This window comes from Cottoperca gobio, chromosome 11 (assembly GCF_900634415.1).
Source record: "Cottoperca gobio chromosome 11, fCotGob3.1, whole genome shotgun sequence".
NCBI lineage: Eukaryota > Metazoa > Chordata > Actinopteri > Perciformes > Bovichtidae > Cottoperca > Cottoperca gobio.
The window spans coordinates 13,952,548-13,973,963 of record NC_041365.1 but is presented as its reverse complement, the minus strand read 5'-3'; the positions used below and the strand labels follow the sequence as shown (position 1 = coordinate 13,973,963).

Genomic DNA, 21,416 nt, shown 5'->3' with positions numbered 1-21,416 from the left:
ATTTTTGCTTTATCTACAGTTATTATATATTGAATATTTCTGCTGTTCAGAGTTTCACTGAGGATGAAATGCAATCCAATCTAAATATGACAGGTAAACAAATTTAATGAAATAGGAAATTGAACAACTTTGAAATTTGACGTAGGAGCAGATCAAAGCATTTTCTTTGTTTAACAAGCAAGCTACCATTTCCATATACAGAAAACATTGTCCAGTAATAAAAGCTTGCATCCAATCATTACTAATATTTGAAGATTGTGTATCTTGCTTCGTGCTAAATATTTGAAAGTGATATTACAAAATGACACCCTTCTTGCGAGTGAGAGTCCATTTATTTATCATGTATTTTTGCTTTTTCGCTGATGATGTCGTTCTTTTAGCATAATCACGTGGTGAAGTAGTGCGAGTGGGTTCTGATTCACAGTGTGGGTAAAAGAGATTGACAGGCTAGAGGCTAGAGATTGAGCAGCATCAACAGTTATCATTCTTGTGAGCTATTTGTGTCAGGGTTTGTGCAGAACTAGCCCAAAGCTCTCTTGTAAATGTTAATATCAGAATGGTAGTGGTTTTGTGTAGAATTAATTCATCAGTTAATTATTTTGAGTTATTGTTTTGTACCTTAACTCCCTAAGCTGCCCTTGTCTTTCCTTCTCTCTTTCTTTGTATCTGAGTAATCTTTCTTTTGTAAAAAGCAGTTAATTTGGTCTAAAGTTTAATTTAATTGGCAACACAACAGAACTTGAACAATCTAATTCATCATATTCTTCATCTGGTTTTATGTTACACATGAACTTGGGGTCATAACATGGACATTGTACCAAACTGGTTTAGTGAGGAGTGTGCTGAGCCTGAAGGCCAAGAAGCTGGTTTTGTCAATTCAGGTTCCAATCTTCTTCTATGGTCAACAATGCAACAAGCCTTCAACGTAGGTTGTTTTTCAGTGGCTTCCAAGATAATTCAGATGATTGGTCATAAAATGGCTCATACGTGTTCCTAAATTGAAACTTCTTCTAGTTCATGTTGGGTAAAGATCGTGGTCATGGTTGAAAAGAAGCCAATGTAGATTGTTGGTAAAGAGCAGATGTGAACAGCAGACTTTGGTTTTACAGTCACATGCTTTTCTAAGCCCAACCATCCACACTGACCTTCTTAGTAAGAGATGTTTGCAGTGGTACAATAATGTTACACTACCGTTGCCTTTGTTGGAGACGGCAAGGTAGATTTAATATTTTGAGACAATGACCAGTGCTGTTTTATGTTCTGGTTAAGACGGGTCCAATTTAAGCTTGTGAATTAAAGTGTCATGAAAACGACACATTTCTCTGAAACACTATTGTGTGTGTTCCACTTAAGGGATGGGGTACGAAGCTTAGTCATAGTACAACAATTGCTCCTTTGCACTGGAAGCAGCCAGTTGAAGTATTTTGGCACCTGGTTTGGATGACTCCCATTTGCCTCCTTGTGGAGCTTGTCCAGGTGAGACTGTATATATATATATATATATATATATATATATATATATATATATATATATATATATATATATATATATAACCTCTCTACCATTTCCCTTAAAGCTTTTTCTGCACAGATTAGATAACAGAGTTGTTATTTATAATGCCTCTGAGAGGACTGAAGATTGTGTGTGTGAGGGGGGGGGGGGGGGGGGGGGGGCTTAAATCCTCATTGCAGACCAATGTAAAGCTATTACAGGAAGACTGGAACAATCTCTAGGTTAGTATAGAACTTAATGAAACTGAATTGTTCTGAGATCACTGCTAAACTGTCAAAAATCAACAGAATGAAACATGAACTTAATTATAAACTCTGGTTTTTCCCCCTCAGTGTTTGCACGTCTGCTTTTTTCATTTGTGCAGACGATGCCCCCTCTTTACTCCGTGACATTTTCCTCCTTGGAGCAGGTGAGAGAGAGTACAGATGAGATTCTGCCTGTCTGTCAGTTCTTTGTGGGGAAGATTTCTCCCAAATAGCAGTTTAATGTGCCGCCGACTGCCATTATTAACATATTTACAGAGAGATAAAGGGAGAAAGGCGGAGAGCCAGACAGGGAGAGAGAAATCAGTCGAGCACTCATTGAAACTCTATGAATCAGATTATGGGAGTGAGTCGCACACAGAATGAACATGCGTATTAGCGCCCATTGTCCGGATCTGTGTGGGGAGCGAGGTGAGAGCAGGCAGTTTAATTCAGCTGTCAAAGAACTATTGAATTCCCACATATGACTGTTGAGGAAGTGAAATGTGGCACACAGTGATTCATGTTGGAGGGAGATTTGTGTTTTGTTTGACGTTTCAGTCAACATGGCCGAGTTTTTACGGTCTAATCCGTTCTGCGGGGCTTTACAGAGGGTTTTCCAGACGGTGGTAATTAACCCAGAGGTCGATAATTATTGTAACTGTGAGCATTGGGAATTGGATCTTCCTTTGACTGAGACATCTTCAAAGTGACAGTCACAGTCACAGAGTGTGTGTTTGTGTACGAGTTGTAAAAGTCCTCTGCCACCGGGTCAGGGCACATCTCTGTAAATGTGAGCCTGCTTTTCTTTCCTACTGCTTCATTCTTTTTGATTAATGCATTGATGGCCAGCGCTGAGAGTCCCAAACCGCTGCAGCTCAAGAGTGTATATCACATGTGTGCGCGCGTGATTCTGACAGTTTGAGCAGGAAGTGTTATGTCTGTGTACGTTCCCCCTTTCATCTCCCATGCACTGTCGCGACACTCTGCCCTCAGTGTGCCCGCCTAGAATGCCATGCTATTTCACAACCCGCTTCAAAGGGCTTCTCTCATTTCCAGTCGCTTTTTTCCAGTTCCAGTCATTTCCTGTAATTTCTGTTTTCAATCTAATGACTTTCACTGCAAATGGCCTCTTATTCTTTCTCTTAATACCATTACTTTAGCCTCTCAATGGTGTTCTACATTTAGATATTCCACTAATACTTTTCAAAAAATTGTATTTGTAACATCTGCATCAAAGCAAGCAGATGCACCTTTCTGTGTACTTTATTAACTAATTAGTAACTGATGCCCTGCACTTAGTTTGTTACTAAGTATACAGGTCACAAAGGGGAACACCATTTCCCTTCCATCTCATCCTATTGTTATATCTCCAATCAGTCTTACTTTCCTCTCGTTTTAGTATCATACAAACAAAGTGTCCTTCTCCCCTCTCATTTCTCTCCCACATTATGCATTTCATCATCTGTCCCTCTTTTGTGCCTTCTCCTTCTTCTCGTCTTCAACTTCCCCTCTCTTGCTTCTGTCTTCTCCCTCGGGGATCAAACACCTAGCTCTCATAACAAAGGGGTAGTAATCCCCCTTTAAAAAATGTTTCTCTTTTATTTTCTCCTATAGTGCTGTACAGTTTTAACTCTGTCTCCCCCACTGTCTTTTCCCTTCCCTAATTACTAATCTTTCTTTTCTCTTGCTCACTCTTCCACCCTCATCTTGGACTCTCTTTCCTATGAGACTTAAACCTCTTTCCTATTTCTTATCTTCTTATTAGGGTTCAAGCACTGACAACGTCAGGAGTCGAAGGACCCTTTTGAAATTGTATGAATTATTATTATTGTTATTTTTATTTTAAATCGTAAACCCAAAAGGGAGTCGGACATTTTTAATTCTACGGCGTTTATTTGAGGGCACTGTACTTTAACAAAATCCTCCTAGAGATTTAATCCAATTGGCTTAAAATTTGGTCAGTACCATCTAAAGACCTTAACGATGAAAAGTCATCAAAATCATGACACCGAATGTCCTTGCTATGGCGTCTCGGCTATTTTGACCAATTTGCCGTAAAAGAGGTGGTGTAACTTTAGCATACATTCTCCAATCTGCTCTAAATGTCTTATGCTTGATAAGAGCCTGAAGACATCTACGTGCCAATATTGACTCATAGTCACAGCACCACCTGCTGGCAACAGGAAGTCAGCCTTATGTGACAAACATCATCCGATTTACCTGAAAATGACATTGTGTGGTCTACACATGATATAGAGCAATACTTTTTTTTTTAAGCGCCCGTTTTCTTGCACCATATAGTGGACACAGCACATCACACTCCATACAATACATAATGTTCACACATTTGCCCGCTCTCCAACGGTCACAGCAATGCACTGCAGCGGCAACCAGCGTCCCGCCGGTACCCCAGACGTTCATCACTGCTTGCAGCTTTAATTTCATTTTGTTTCAGCTGCTCCTATTTTTGACCTACTTGTTCTCCCTCTATCTTTTCTCTTGCAGATGAGATTGATATGTTGGAGCGTCTCTGGCTGTCGGGTATCTGCCACAATGATAAGATCGAGGTATGTCGTCTTGTACCTTTTCTCTGCTATTTTTCCACCAACCTGGCACACAGTCAGCCTCTGCAATATTTTCAAAATAAACTAAATGTAGACGAAACCTTAATCATGGTCAGCTAGTCAGTAAGGTATTCAGTGGAATAGTTGTCCAACTAACCTGGTGTCACACACGCTATCCATGGTGCTGTCTTTAGAATGTTTCGGTAAATAAAAAATGTTTAAATCTACTTTCGCAGTTTATAGTTACCCTAGTTGTGTGGTATTTTTGGAAAAAAAGTGAATGTTATCCAGCTTGTCTGACAACTTAAACCTCACTGATGAATTTGATACTGATACTGAAAATAAAGCTACTTAATGAAAAAGAGTGGAAATACTGTATGATAAATGCTTAAATGTGTCACAATAAAAAATGATTTTTTGATTCTCTGCAGAGCTTGTAAGCAGAGGTTGCATGTAATCAAAAGTAACCTGTCAGGTTTGAGACATGTTTTTGTTAAATAAGATAAGAATCGCATTCCAAACAATACTGCACTACAGGTCTCGTAGAGGAGGACCAACACTCAGTTTTACGTGTATATGAAGTTATTTGGTGTTATGCAAATCAATAATAATTATTGATTCACAAGTGCAGCCTGAAAAGATTTTGCTTGATGCGAACCAGATATTTTGTGGTGACTGACATGTTTTGGTCTTTGCATCAGTGTTCTGAGCGCAGTGGCTCTAAAAATATCACACATGAGTGTTTTGACATCTAGTGACAGCAAAGGATTCTGTATTTTACCGCTGGTTGTAATGAACTTTTTATCTGCTGTCTGGGAGACAAATTGGCCCTTGTTAGTGATAAATATACTCTTCTGTCTCATCTCTGCCCCTCCTTTCTCATATATTTTCTCTTTTACTCATCTCTTGTCTCTGTTCTTACCTTCTATAACATTTCCCATTCCTCTCCTTCCATCCCCACCTGTCCCTTCTCCCCTCCAGGTAATGAGCAGTAAGCTGGACATTGACAACATGGCAGGGGTCTTCTACATGCTGTTGGTGGCCATGGGCCTCAGCCTCTTGGTATTTGCCTGGGAGCATATGGTGTACTGGAAACTAAGGCACTGTGTGAAACGATCTAGCGGAATGGACTTTCTCCTGGCTCTCAGCAGGGTAAGAAAAAGCAGCAAAGAACCCTCATACTCCTCAACAACACCTAGCGGTGGCCTCGTGGTCTCGTGGTACGGCTTCCAAATACTGCACTAGATGGTTGTGAGTTCAATACCAGGGCTGCCACCATTGTGCCCCTGAGCAAGGTACTTAACCCCAAGTTGCTCCAGGTGGACTGTCCCTGTAGTTAGTTCACCGTAAGTCGCTCTGGATAAGAGCGTCTGCTAAATGACCTTGGCTCGCAATTGAAAAACACATCAAAGGACAGGAATTTCTAGATTTAATCATCCAAGCAACCACAAGAGGTTTCATGCATGTATAATACCATGTAACACAATACAATTTGATTAGAACAATATGAAATTAACATGATAAAATCAAAACTTGAAACATTTCCAATTAGAAAAGCTCATTTAGAGAGAAAGCTAATAAAAACGAGACATTTGAATAAGGTTCTAAATGTTGGTCCTTCCCCAATAACCACACGTATAATTACGTGCTATACATTTTATTATTAATATGTAGGAAATGTATGCATCCATAAACAATTTTCTGATATGCAATCAACAAGCTTACCAACCAGTGAAGTAGAATTGGGTGTCATCTACAGAACAACATACACTGATACCAAATGTAAGAACCTTATGGCAGTCATAAAACAATGGAGCCAAATAAATAAGCCTGAATAACTCTCAAACAGGGAAACCAAGCTGTCTGTTATGTGAGATGTGACTCAGTATTATGTCCAAGAAAGAGGCCAAACAATATTTCTAACCCATGAGTACCCACATATATATGTATGCCATATTTGAGTAGCCATTTCTCATTTGGGTGGATCCCAGCAAGATTTCAAATGAGAACATACATCACTTGGAAAAATGGATGCTTTTGTATAATCATTGTCTAGATTGCCACCTTCTGAAGTTGTGTGCCACAAAAGGTACACATATATTTTTTTTATTCAAAACAATTCAAAAGTTATGTCAGGTTGTGAGAGAACTAAAGGAAGTCTCTGAGACATTCAAGGTTTTAAAATTTCACTTCAACGAACCACTACAGCAGCTTATTGATCTGAGTGGTATGCACACCCTTAATCTGAGAGGGTTCAACAAATCAGTGAACTGCAGATTCACAACGCAGTGTTTGGGAAGCATTGGTAAGTGATTTATTCAGGTGCAGATGCTATGATATACTGAAATGTCTAGAAGCGTTTAGGATCTCCTATTTCCTGTGTGAGATAGATTGATTGTAGCTATGAAGTCCACTTAATTTAGAAAATGTTAGATATCGATCAAGTAAGCTTAATGAACAGTTTTCAGATATAGACAAGATCTGGATTGCTAAAAAGTAAATACCACTCAATACTGGTACTTGTTTCTGGCACTCAGAAGGGTACAAGGTGTATCCTTGGTATCATGCCAAGGGTCTATTGCAGAGTGATCACTTTGCTGTCGCACAACTATTTTCTTTGGTCCTGAAAAATATCTAGTACAGGTGCTGAGAAAGACTTTCAGGGGTTGAGGTGGAAGGGACGGAGGGTTTAGAGGAAAGAATGAGAAGGTAATGAGGGAAGCTGGGATGAATTGACTGGAAATAAGGGAACAAGGTAAGAGGAGGAGGTAAGATAGGGATGGAAAATACTTGAATGTTGTGATTTGGGACGGAAAGTGAGGAGAAGTGGGAAGGTAGGGGAGGAAAACTCTGAGATAAGAAGAGAAGAGAGCCAGCCAAGGAGACAGCAGTGGGTTTGGATGGCAGAGGTAGTGGAGTATAGCATGTGCTGGGAAGATCCCAGTAGGAGGGAAATAAAAGACAGAGACAGAAAGGAGGAGGGAGGACGGAGGCGTGCTGGAGGGGAGACTGTTGAAGTGGAAAACAGGGTTCATACACTACTGGGGAGATATTCTTGTTGGTCAGAAGACATTGAGATAGAATGCTTTGGGTGTAAGGACTACTGGTTGGAATGACAACAAAAGATTGCGATTCATTACCTCCTCTTGCCTGACAAAGCAGAGAAATGGCTAATTTATGCAGAGCGGAAGAGTCTTCTAATTGCACTATAAGAAGGAGGGAGAGGCAATAATAGCACAGCTCTTACTTTTTATATGCTTCCAACATATGATGAACTCTAAATCAAAACTTTAATTTTAAGCAGCAAAAACTGGAATTTTTGCTATTGGATGTAAAAAAAACAGCAGTTGGAACTATTCCCTATAGCAGTGGTTTTCAACCTTTCTGTGGCCAAGGCACACCAAAGACCAAGTCAAAATCTCAAGGCGGGACGGGACAGGGGGTGCTGGTGCGTAGTTCACTCCTCTCCTTTCCGTCGCTATGTAGGTGTGTGCGGGAGGAGGGAATGCGCAAGGCAAGAAAAAAACAAAAAACTTGAATTTCAGGGGCGCGGGGTTCCATTGGTGGAATATATATGTGTATATGTATGCTGTCGGAGCTCCGGTGCGAGGGGGGGGGGTGCTGTCGGAGCTCCGGTAAATTAAATTAATTGATTAAAAAAAAAGTTTCAACCAGATTTGAAAAAGTTGGATCATTTCCCACGGCACACCTGACGATTTCTCACGGCACACTAGTGTGCCGCAGCACAGTGGTTGAAAATCACTGCCCTATAGTACCAGCTAAGATCTTAAAGCATGTTCTGGTACTTCTAACTCTTTAGATGTTCAATTGAATTTCAATAAAAGTTCCATATACGACATTTAGAACATTAATATAACAGTAAAACAACAATCAGTCACACTCCCCTGAAGCCAGAGTTAAACAGACAACACAATATTTCAGCACAAACCAAGCCTATAGTTGAACTTGAAAACATGCACAAAATTATACACATATAAAGAGTTAGACTAGTTCATCAGTAAGTGGTCAGTGGTAGCCTTTATATATCGTTTTAGTAATGATAAACCAGCAACCGAGTGCTTAACAAATTAAACCTGACTCGCCACTTTACCTGATGTGAGACAAAATGTAGTTCACAAACAATATCTTCGCCAAGTGGTTTAATCCTGAAAGTGCAAAACTACAGAGACTAGCTAACAAAGTGAGAAAGTTTTCTTTGACATATCCTTCAATTTAGTTTTTATTTTCCATAGATAGTTAGTTCCTTATTAATCCAAATAGAAAATGGTGTTGTTCGAGCAGCCAAGTTACACAAATCAGGAAACAGATATATTTGATTTTTCAGATGTATACATGTTGAAAAATAAATAAAATCGAAGGGTTTCAGATCCAATATTGTTTGTTTATGTTATGTGTTTATGTTAAACAAATAGGCTATCGATATCAGTATCAGCCTTTAATATCCAGTATCAGTTGGGCTATAACGTTTAATGTTTAATAGTATTTTTTTATTTAGCCTCGAAGCCTAGCTAAACCTGCAGTATGCAAGTAAAAATGTGCTCAAACCCCTGCCTGAATTTGTGAGTCCTGTTGAAGACCTCTGGGTCTTGTGTATGTACTGATGGTTGAAGTGTAATTTACTGAACACACACTGTTTTATTGATAAATTATATTGACCATGTGGGTGAAAATACATTATGTCCTCTGCAGTCTCTCATATACAGATATTCCCTGGCGGGCGTCACTACAGACCCTTAGGAGTGCAATTCCACCTCTCTTCATACATTCAGAGCATACTGTCATATTTTCTCGCATGAGCAAACTCTGCTCTTATCTGTAGCATTCCTCATTCTAAGAATAAAAACAGAAATTCCACGTAAAGGGCAATCCCTAGTTAGCTTCTATCTCCCAATCTATGTGCTGTGCTTGCTTTAATGCCTTTGCAGCTGGCCTCTGTCGCCTGCTTTAACCCAATCAGTGACTTGCCCAAGTTTCAATTTCACAGTGTGCTGCGCCCCATACTCTGGATACTGTGATATCACTTCTGCTGCTGGGACTGCTGATTCATGTGTCCGGAAGGGCCATTATTACAGTCTCTCCATCAGATCTGTGTCCCGGTGGGGAACAGAGATTTACAAGAGGCCCCACACATTTTGTCATTAAGATGTTACAGATATCGATGGATATTATGAATCATCTTCGCATATGAAGAATAATAGAGTCTTTGTGATTTACATGGCTCTCCACAGGACTGCTAATTGAGTCTCATCTATCTTAAGTGAGGTGTAAATATACAAAGGTAAGGGAGAAAAAGGAAGTGGGCACAGCAGAGGTAGCATTGCTCATCTGACATGATTGTATAATTTAATGATTCTGCCTGGGGTTTAAATTTCAAAAGGAGCAAGTCATTTACGCCGTGACTCTTTTTATGTTTTATTCATATCAAACATTGTTGTGTATTGCTGCCGAGATGGAAAAAAGACAGACTGGTTTTCACCATGCACGTTTGGAGCAGCTTATTAAAAGCAAGTGAAAACGATCTTATTTAAACTCAAGTGGCAACAAATTACAGCACCAAGACACGTGAAAATAAGGTTCTGTTTCCTAGTCCTAGTCAGGAAATATATTGTTTAATTGTATATAGATTAGAAGATTAATCTTGACATCAGATAAAAAGCGGTTCATTCTGCTCAGAGGGTTGCTTTCCATATGAATATTTTCCCTTCATAACAAAAATTTCCCTTTCATTGCATTTTTGGATCAAAAATCGACTTTGCTTGTGGAGTAAGCTGTACTAATTAAAAAAGTAAACATCATTCAAGTACGGTATATTTTAAGATTTAAGGTATTTTAAAATAAGTTTAATTACACATACATACATTTATAACTTCTAGAACATTTTTCACACAAATTAGTCTTTTAGAAATGTGTATCTCTTCACAAACACCAGAGAAGAAAGATGCAGCCCATCCTAAAGCTTCAGTAACTGGAATCAGGTCTGCTTATTGCAGTGGCAGACCGTGCATTTCACACCTAGGCCTTCCATGATGTGCTACACAGTCCTACCTGAATTATTCCACCTCTTAATACCATCATTATGACGCCATGGCTCTAGAAGCTATACATTTAGACAGAAACGCAGTATAACCGGGCGTTGCATCACCCTAACAACAGAGTTATATTAATATTTCCGAAACATTTAGTTGTAAATAGCAAGCATTCCTAGCAGTACAATGTGCAGTGCCTCTCGGAGGCTGTGAGCCGGGGGTACCGCTCGTACTTAGTGATTTGAAAGTGGCGGACAAACCGTTTTCCCGGCTGTGATAGGCCCACTAGCATCGGGGTTGGCCGTTCTCTTCTCACGATGTCTAGCTTTTCTTGAATAGTTCGTCTTGAAAATGGCGTTGTAATTATATCTGCGACTAAATCGATCTCTTCTCCTCCTTCAGCCATTGTGGGTTGAAAAAAACAGTTTGTAGAAATCTACACAAATTAGCTTGTTCAAGGTTGCTAGCTCTGCCTCTCAATAGTGCGTATGCAATCAAAAGACATGCACGTGTTGACGTTATCGTACGCCTGCTAGCTGGCCCCGGTGTCCACAACTCGAAATCTGATTGGTTAACGCCACAATTTTGTTTCCGTTCACTTTAAGCTACAGGCGCCCGCACTGTTGATTCTGAAGGCCTCAGGGCAGATTTCTTGGACCCTGGCAACACATTATGGCTGAAATATGATTGGATAAAAGCTCTAACATAAAGGCCAGCCCTCCAAATCTCGATCTGAGGCTGGAAGCAGCGCAACCAAGAGGAAAGCTATGAAATGAAGAGAATAGACTATGGGGAATAGTCTGGCTTATTGTTGCCACTTAAATCTCTAACCTTCTGTAATGGGAGAAAATTCTACTTTAGATAAGTTCAAAGAAAATAAACAATTACATTTTCAGTTAAGTAAACTGTCAACTGAAAGCAAAGGTGATTTTCTTAACATTCAGTATTGCTTTTGCTCTCCTCAAATGTTTTGACTCCTCTCCAGAAGCTGTATACTCCCTCTACAATTACTTTTCACAGTGCTTTTGAATAAAATCCAGTCCTGTTCTAGCTGAGTGATGCTTTGTGTGCTGAAAGCTTTGTTTGGTTTGATGGTGTGAAAATTGAAGCTTGGTAAACTCAGTCTAAAGTTTCTCCAAACTCTCATTAATATTTAATGGTCAGCACTCCCCGGTGTCTGCCTTTAGAGGAGATGTGGTGACACAGACAACTAGAAGTAGAGGGAAACTACCTAGAGCAATTTCCCAGAATGCTGAGAGACAGAATAAAGATAGATTATGGTGTTCTTTTCAAACTGGAGACGTTTTTTTGTGAAATGTGTTGAGCCGACAAAGTTACACATTAAGTGTTTATGCAATGCAGTGAATAAAGATAAAAGAAAATAGGGTGGATAGAGAATAAATAAAAATACATACGTTCAAGAAAAATTTAAAGCCTCTCTTAATGCTGCAAACGATCACTGGTTTAACTGGATCCTTCTGCCAGTTATGTATAGCTATTTAACATCAAGTCATTCTTCAGCACAGTATCCAGATGTTTATTTTTTTTATCAAGACATGCAGAATGACTCCAAATATTTTCCTGTGTTTTAGAGCTACTGACTATTGTTAGTGTCTATGAAATAGGAAATTATAATCACTACGTTAAACCAGGTTATTTTATTTTTATTGTTACGTCTTTTACAGTAAGGGGAGTCAGAAAAAAACAAACAGTTTTTACTCTGAACAGTGGGGTTTGATGTAATTTTGCGGGAATCCTTTTGGGTGTAAAGAGACATAATAATAATTTATAATATAATTTAATCATCATTTTTTGAGTGTACCTCAAGATCTGGATATGTTTTGACAAAACTGCTTGAAGATAGCTTTCTTCTGGTTTGTGTAGACTCAAAATTGGGAATGTCATTCTCTTGATTTCTGTGTGTCTCTTTCCCACACATACATACCCAGTTCCTCCTTATCATACTTGGCAGCCTGCTGGTATAATTACAATCTCCCTTTTATCTCTCCACCCAGGGGATGTACAGTTGCTGCCAGTTTGAGGATGAGACAGCACCTGGAGGTAGCTCTTTGCCCCAATACCACACCATGACCACCATGCCTACTGCAGCACAACAACACCTTGTTACAGCCACAATTAATAACACGACTGCCATTGCCATGGTGCAGCAGCAACAGCAACAGAAGCACCACCAGCAACAGGGGCCGACCTATACAACCATGCTACCCGGATCGCCGCCCACTACAGGACACTCAGCAATGGCCATGGGACCCTCGAACAGCCCCTTACTGGAAGGCCCCATGCCCTGCTCCAGCTTCTTGCCTCGCCATGACCGCAGACTTGCTGTGGTCGATCGCTGGAACAGGCCAAAGCCAGAAAAAGTCATGAGCGGAGGCAGTGGTACAGGAGTGGGTATTGGGGGAATAGCAGGAGGGATCACTGAACTTCAGGCCCCACAGTATCAGCTGAATCTTGGACAACACTGGAACCTGCAAGGTGGAGTTGCAGGTGGAGCAGGGGGAGGAGGTGACACAGGGCTAGATGAATATAAGCGTTACTATGGTCCTATAGATCCAGAGGGGCTAGGAGCGAACTCTGACCAACAGGCCGGGGGTCCCCAGCAGACTCCCAAAACTAATCCTCGAGGTCCCAAAGCCTCAGGGATGCCACGGCTACCTTCTAAAGGCCCTCAACAAGGCCCAGGGCACTTAATCCCCAAGCCACCTCCACTGATCCCATCTTCCCCACGAAGGCCTCCTTTCTGGCGACGAGGAAGCGTAGCTCAGGCAAGCAGAAAAAGCTCAGGAGGTCCCCTGTATGAGAATATACTCCCCCTAGGGAGGCGAGGAGGTGGGAGGTATGGAGCAAGCGATGGAGGTGGAAGGAGAGGGCGACGTCCTCCTCCACCTCCTCTTCTGCCTGTCCCTCTCTCCTCCCCAACACACACTCCTACCACTCCCTCCTCCCCAGGCCGTTTCTACTCCTCTTGCTCCAGTGCCTCATCCTCTTCCTCCTCCTCTACCTCCTCCTCTTCTTCTTCCTCTGTCTCACTCTCTCGGTCAAATTCTCCCTCTTCCTGCTCCAGTGACAGCTCCTACAACTCCTCGTTAAGTTTTCGGTATCGAGCAGGCGACCGGGATCTTACCGTTGATGATGATTGTGACTCAGAACTGCTTACAGAGGAGTCCAGCCTCCTCCTGGGGACGCGGAGGAAGATTCGTTCACGCCGGATGTCATCACGCTCGCTGCCATGCAGCCCGCCACCTCCACCAATCCCGCCCCGGAAGCCACGCCTTCAGAGAGATTATGACAGAGACAGCAGAGAGAGAACAGGCAGCCAGCTGGCCCAATTACAGGAGTGGTGGGCATCATGGGGAGACAAAGAGCGAGGGAGGGGAGGAACAACTATCCGGGGAGATGGAGGAGTGGGAAGAGATGAAAAGAGACTCCACAAAGAGAGGGAGCGTGAGAGGAAGAGGAGGAAGAAGGGCAGAAAGAAGAAGAAGAGGGAAGACAGGGAGAGAGAAAGGGAGCGAAAGCGGCGCAAAGCAAAGAAAAGGAAGAAAGACGATAAGACGAGGAAGAGAGAGCGGAAGAGGCCAGAGCAGGAGGGAGGAGATGCTGAAAAAAGAGAGGAACTCAAATCAGGGACATCAGATTACCCATCATACCCACCCCTGAGGCGAGAATCTTTTCGGAAAAAGAGTGAAAGTTCAATCCGAAGCTATGGATGGAACATCCCAGGCGAAGAGGAGAGGAAGGAAAGAGAAGAGAAAGAGAGGGATGATGGGGACGACAGCAGAGGAAAAGAAAGACAAAACAGGAGAAGGAACAGCAAGCACTATCATAGCTCTAGCAGTAAGCCTTCAACATCTGTCAAGTTCTGGGGAGGGGTCAACCCATCCTCCGACACCATTCCATCTGCCTTTCTGCCCTTGTTGCCTGTCTCCTCTAAACGGAGAAAGAGTTCAGACAGGGATGCTGTAGGAATAGAAGGAGAGAGGAGACCATTGCTGGGACGGGACGGAAGAGGTGAAATACATTCCAAGGAAGGGTTATCTTTCCACAAGTGGGAGTCTGAAGTAGAAGCTGAGGAAGAAGATTCTGAGCTGGAAAAGAGGAAAGCTGAGCGTGGAAAGAGGCGTGGAGGAGGAAGGACAATGTCCGATGAGGAGCGGGAACGTGATAAGGTAGTTGGGATATATTCTGATGATGATGCTTCTTCGGGAGAGTTTGGGAAGTTTGAGAGGTACTGGGAGGATCATGAAGGCAGGGCTGTAGGAGGAATTGGTGGGGGAGGTTGGTTTTTCAGCACTTACCCCTCCAGGGAAAAAGCTAGCAGCATCAACAGTAGAGATGACCTGTTCTTGGAGCGAGGAGAGAGGTGGGGGACAGCAGAAAGTGGATGGGGGTCTAGTGGAGGTGGAGTTGGTGGTGTTGGTGAAGGAGAAGGAGTAGATAGAGTGTGGGGATCAGGATCAAACTGGCCCCCTACTCCGCTCACGCCACCACCTCCTCGACGATACTGGTCAGTCGACAAACTCCACATACAGGATGAGAAGAAGAGTAAACGCAAGTCAAAGGACAAGGGAAGAGGGCACGCAGCTTGTTCTTCCTGTCATTCCCCTCGACATCAACTGCACTCACATTCCTCCAAATGGGCCCGTATAACCTCGCGAAGTGAAGAAGAGCTTTACCACCAAAGTTTTGGTGGTCCCCTGAAGCCCAAACATGACTCCTCATCCGCCTCCAAACCTGATCGCTCACAGAATCCATCCAAATCTGGCAGCCAGTCAAACCTCAGTATCCAGCAGCGAACACAGAGAACAGATAGGGAGCGAGATCGAGGACGACAATCATCCCCACCTCCGAGCCTCATAACAAACTTACCAACCCCACTCCCTGCCCTTCCAGCTCCTCCGTCCTCATCACACCCTATCCATGTTCCTCTCCCTACCTCTTCCTCTTCTGTATCCTCTCCCTCTGTGGTCTCATCAACCCCAGGGGCCTCCCAGCCCTCCTCCATGGCTTCGGCAAGTGCTAAACTACAGTACCAGAGGTTGCGCTCTGTTCCCCAGCCCCAGAGGTTTCCTCAGTCTCCTCACTTACCCCTCAAAGCCAAGAGCCTTTGCTCGCGAAGGGGCTCAGCCCATTTCTCCAGCGTGGAGAGCGAGGTCTGATATTCAACAAGGTATCAAAAGTCATAAGAGAGCCCTGCAAGGCTGAGTCCAAGCAGGTGATCTGGATCTGGATCTGCCCGGCAGCAAACATTGCTGTGTAGCCAAGTCAGTACAATATACACACTGAGCCCTTTCCTAAAGTTCTGCACAAACAAACAAGCCCTATGGGGTAGGTCAAAGGAAAACAGGAGCAATCTTGTGCTAAATCTTGTTTCCTTACATACCTCTCAGTATGTGAAAGACCACAGCAACAACTTGCATCCTGAACTGGATTATTAACCAATTACACTAAAAGCAAATCCGACATTAAAAATGGTACAACTGAAGGAGACTCCTTTGCTATAGACAGTAAAGGGCTTTGGATGTGGACGCAGAGCAGTAGTTTGTATTCAGATGATTCTTAATGCTTACTGAGGGCTCAGGAACTTTGTAGTACTGTATGCCTGTTGCTCTCGGAAGCCTTTAACACAGAACAGTATTCTTATATTTTTCCCTTAAACAAATCGCTTACCCCTACTTTTCTTTTTCCTTAAAAAACTGTTTACACCCCCGCAGAACTGTGACACCCTCCCGAGGCACCTTTGTTGTATATGATAACTTCTTGTTTTGAGAGAGAGGAGGATTATTGTCTTCTCTATGTTATCCATACAACCTCTCCTGTTCTCTTCACTTTTATTCTACCCTATCTTTTCTGCCTTTTTTCTATCTTATCACCCCTTATTTTCTTTCTCCTTTTCTCTGCTTTACCTTTCTTTCCTTTTCACTTTATTCAAGTGTCTGTCTTCTCATCTCTCTTGTCAACTCCTCTCCTGTCCTCCAATCTTGGCTCCTCTCGTTGATGTGATTATTCTGTGTGTCTGTGCTTTTCTGTGTTTGTATTCTTGACAACAGGGTAAGTCAACTGTGACTGATATTCTACTGGCTTAATGAAAAGCTGAGTGCCAAACTAAAGTAGAGCTCGATATCAATCTGTACAATGTTAGTTGTTTCCTTTTATCTCACAGAGTTTTTCATCATCTTTCAAATCTGCGCACATGCAAATACACACTCACACACACACATAAAAGTGAACACAAACAGTCTGCATACATGCAGATGCAAGGACAAGTGCTTCTAAACAAGTCAATTCATCTATTCTCTTTCTTGAGCAATACATTATTCACCATCTGTTCATGTTATAATGTTATACTTTTAAACTTTTATTTTACGTCTGTGTTGTAGTTGTTGTTGGTGTTATTAATTGTTTTCTATATATATACATGTATTAAGTCTAATACAATGTAAGCACTGTGCCATACTACTCAAGCTGACCATGAAACGTTTTTCTCAACTACCTAACTACAACAATGGAGGCAGTGTCTTTTCCCTCCCTGTATTTGACTGAATGTAAAGTCAGCCGCCATCAAGTGTGCTGCAATAACAATTAAGACACTTGGAGATTGAAATTTTAGCAATTATGATGTTTAGCGTCCGTGACTAATTGAGAGTTGACTTCAGTTCATTGTTGATGTAGCCTGACGTAAGCAACAGTATGCTAACGTTGCAGGGTAAGTCCGCAGTTGGTGATGAAGGATTAGATCTGCAATGGGTTAAAGTTTAAATAGATTTTCTGCTGTTTGTTTTCCTCTGCAAATCCTCCAAGTAGGGCCAAGACTAGAATACAGCAAACATTTGCAAAACTCAAACTAATCAAACTAGGATTGAGGAGGAGTGTGTCTAACATGCTAGGTGTAGCTACACAGTTTTGTTACAAGTTGGAAGATTGTTGCAGGGAAATACATACTTATAGCCTTATGCTAATTGCTCCTGCCATATGTTTTGTGTAAGGTATGAGTATCAAGGTATGTACTTTAGTCAACATGTATGGGGTTAACCTTATGCTATCGTACAGTGTGGGAGACAGTGTGATTCGAAAGGGAGCATTTTGATTTGTGCCAAATTAGATCTAGTGCAAGTGCCGTATTGATGTCAAAGAGACTGTGCCTATGTTGAATGCTAGTTAGCAGGTGAGACGGTTTTGAAGAAGTTTGGGTGACGGTGTATGAAAGATTAAGTATCACCTCCTTTGCGATTTAGTTGATTTAAAAAGTATTTCTCGCCATGTAAATGTGTAATCAAGAGCTAAAGCTCTTTAATCCATTACCGAGCTGACACCAGCAGTTACACTCCGATGTCAAGCACTTAGATAGAGTACCTACATATATCCACCAACATTAGAATTTAGCATCAGGACATCAGTGGAGTTTTAGTGAAGAGGCAAGAACCACTGAGACAACAACAGCATTTGTGCTTTTCAGTTGGTCATAACGCCTGAGCCATCTTTCCATTTACAGTTTGGACAGCTCTTGTTTGCCTGGAACTGCATCTGAGCCATAATGTACTTCACCTGAAGAAATCAAAAAGAGAACTTAAGTTTTTATCATAAACTTAAAAAGAAAATCTATATATATATTTATCATATATATAAATTTGTGGTGGTGGGTAGTGTTAGAGAAAATTGTTGTTTATCATCTTGATATTTGGGGATATTGTTTCTCATTCCAAGTCCATTGCAATAATAATATAAATATTATGTGTTCAAGAACACATATTCCCTCATATTCACTGTCAACAGGGAAATTATAGATTTACTTTCTTTAGCAAAGATTGACTGTATTAAGCAAAGTTGGAGGAAGTTCAGTGCTTTGCTTATTCCAATCAGCAATCAACAGCTTATACAAATGTCTATGAAAGCAAGAAAAGCGTTGTGTGTGACATGTTTCTGTGCATTCACACTGCAAGCAATTCAAGTCTGTTGTCTCAAGTACAAACAATCTCTGCAACCTAAAAAAATGCTTGATTTTGCCTTTAAAAAGTTGGCAGCAGTCAAACCATTTGGGCTCATTTCTCTTGCTGTGTCTGTTGCTGAAACAGTACAGCATTAGTGAGCTAGCATAAACAGGTAATTGTAGCGTAATTATTAAACCCAATGCATTTTTGGCAGGCTCACCCTGTGTAGGTGGTTGTGGTAGAGACGATTGGCTTAGGTCAGGCATTGACCTCGAGCACTTAGGCTCAGGATAGCCCATTGCTAGGGGCATAGGACCAGAACAAATCAGGGTACCGGTCCCTTGAGCAAGCATAGATGCCTGGCCAATCCTATTGTTTAAATGCTACGCACAGGTGTGCTTTGACAAGAAATGCAGTTGGATTCATAATGACGCATAACTTTCATTGGTGCAGAGCAGTAGCTGCTAGTGGTGTGAACACAAAGCTTGGTAGTTTCCTCAGAGAAATGAGCCACCTACTGTATCTTTCCTTCTCTCCACATGCCTCTTTTTTCTCATGTCTATCCATTGTGTTGTTGCGTGTCTGCAATTGTAAAGCTGGTCTGTTTTAAAAAAAAGTATCTGTGGCTATATTTATTTCATAACAAAAAAAAATGGCATATCTAAATATATATGATAGTATATTTCAAGGCGCTAAGATCTATGTTATATAAGTTTGTCTACTAAATTTTCGGTATTATCTCAATGAATATGTCTTTTTTGTCTGTTTGTCTGTCTCTCCTTGTCTCAAACCTCTTGCCCAGCTCCCTACCCCCTAGCGAAAACAGAGACCAGTATGTAACTGTGTTTTTGCTCACTTAAGACCAACCATTCGCCTCCATTAGCTATCTACTGTAGCTAACGCTAAGATTTCAACAAAGTGACAACGTGGAGGGCTGCGCGAGTGTCTTATGACCGTGTCACTGTAGCAGTGGTGGCGTGTGTTTGTCTACCCAGAGGGGCCTTTATTTTTGGTTTGGGCTACAGATTAACAACTAATTAAACCTTTTATGGATACAGCAGCTTTTACCACAACTCTCACTTATGTAGGGGTGACATTCGCAACCCTGTTTCAGGTTCACATCGGACCCTAGAGTTTTTACTGCAGAGTAGAGTAAGGTGACCTCTTTGAAACACAATGTAGCGAGCAGCACAGGCTTTTTTTGCATCTCTTAGTAGCTGTATTACTATACAAAAACATGCACAGCTACCCCTGCCAATTAACCTATACGGTATATATAAGGACTTTGATATACGTACATAGTGTGTTGTATCTGCCAAGCTGCTGTGCTGTAAAACAAAAGAGTACAAAAAATAATAATTATACACAACAAACACACTGTTTCTTTCTTAATTTTACAAATTGGTAAAGCTAATATGACACATGTCAGGGGCAGGGCTAAATATGCTCGCTAGTGTTGTTTCCACTAAGGCCAAAAAATGGCCAAACCAGGGCTTTCTTTTGATAATCACATCTTCAAACTTTTTGCCACTTTTATTCCTAAATGAACAACAATGATCCTGCACACGTCATTGGTTAGAACATGGAAACACTGCCTGAGATAGGAGATCAACTCTCCTCGCCAACTTTTATGTGCTTATGACACATTAATTTAAGTAAGTATGGTCGAAGGTAAATCAATTTTCAACACTGTGTTTATTAACAAATTAAGCACTTACCGGCCCTGAGCCCTGGTAAGCCCAGTTTTAGCCTGCAGTGGAAACACATCCACAGTTTCTGCCTGTACACCTCTGAACAATGTCTCAAGGCCTTGTATTAATACTGCTGTATTGACTGTACGGGATGATGGCTAGTTGTGCTACACTTTATTGTCAGTACCTCACACACACATATACACACAGACCCACACATATGCACACATTGTCAGATTCACATGAACACACAGACACACACGCTTCAGCCTTCTGCTATCTGTGGAGATAATGACAATATTGTGCTGTACTGCAAGCAGGACAGAAATATAAAGATGATTTTAATAAAGAACTGAAACAAATGTCTGACTTTTATTTTGGTTGGGTGAGTGGGTAAAAAATGGTACATATTAACACAGTTTTGATTGTTACTTATTATTACTTATTAATATTTGAGACATGGCTCACTTTCTTAATCCGGCTCAGTGGAAGCAAAAGATAACTGTTTTAGTGTTTGAATACCAGCATGTGATGCATGAAACCAGCCTAGCAGGGAAATAAAATCACACTAATCATTTGTTTACAATTTTACATACTGTATTTCCCATTTAGATGTATGTTCCTGTTCAAAGTGAAGAATAAGTTGCTAAATCTAGCGAGAAAGTCGACAACACTTATGGCACGTCCCTTGAGGCCTCCCTCCAAAGCCACTCCCCCAAAAGTATAATTATAATGAACATATACAACAAACATGGATAGTGTGGCTGTCACACTGGCATCTTGTCTCACTTGATGGGAGCCTATGGGGACGCACAATAGCTGTGTCTTAATTCAGGGGCTGCAGCCTTCGGAGGACGCAGCTTTCGTGGGCTTTAGAGGCCGGGTCCTCCTTAGACCGCGAAGGCTGAACCGAGCGGTCTACGAAATGAGATGGTGCGGTCTACGGGGGACTTCCTGGTACGTCACCAGCTGTTCACGCCCCTACCTTTTGCCGCTCCTGTCGCCTAGCAACTGTCAGAAGTTATCAAGCGCAGATGACGGCTTACTTTAGCATTTTCTCCCAGAGATAATACTTTTTTTTTCAAACTTGATCGAAGACATGCTTCATCACCTGCGCATACCATCAGGAGACACCAGGGTCTATATTGTGGCAGCACATCCATGTCCAGCAGCAAACTATCTGTATATACTGTAAATGTTATATTGTTTTATAATATTTTTCTGTTTATAATGATCATTCAATCATTTTCTTTGTTTGATCATTCATTTCCATTCATTGATAGGTAGTTTTCTAAATTAAATAATCCCTTTTCTAAATTATGTATGTACAAAATAAATCCTTCTTGAACCTTGAAATTAATTATATATAATTTTAATTTATAGTTCATGTAAATTAAATACACAATA

The 21,416-nt window shown here is 41.4% G+C and overlaps 1 protein-coding gene across 1 annotated transcript in view; it reads left to right on the top strand.

Moving 5' to 3' along the window:
• The window catches only part of grin2da (glutamate receptor, ionotropic, N-methyl D-aspartate 2D, a), a 124,217-nt gene extending 105,132 nt beyond the window's left edge, over positions 1-19,085 (top strand). Inside the window, exons 16-18 of the mRNA XM_029443000.1 lie at positions 4,264-4,325; positions 5,304-5,474; positions 12,385-19,085. Of these exons, the coding sequence (XP_029298860.1) occupies positions 4,264-4,325; positions 5,304-5,474; positions 12,385-15,549 (3,398 nt within the window). The 3' untranslated portion in view covers positions 15,550-19,085. The remainder of the gene's footprint in view (positions 1-4,263; positions 4,326-5,303; positions 5,475-12,384) is intronic.
• The last annotated feature ends 2,331 nt before the right edge of the window (positions 19,086-21,416 follow it).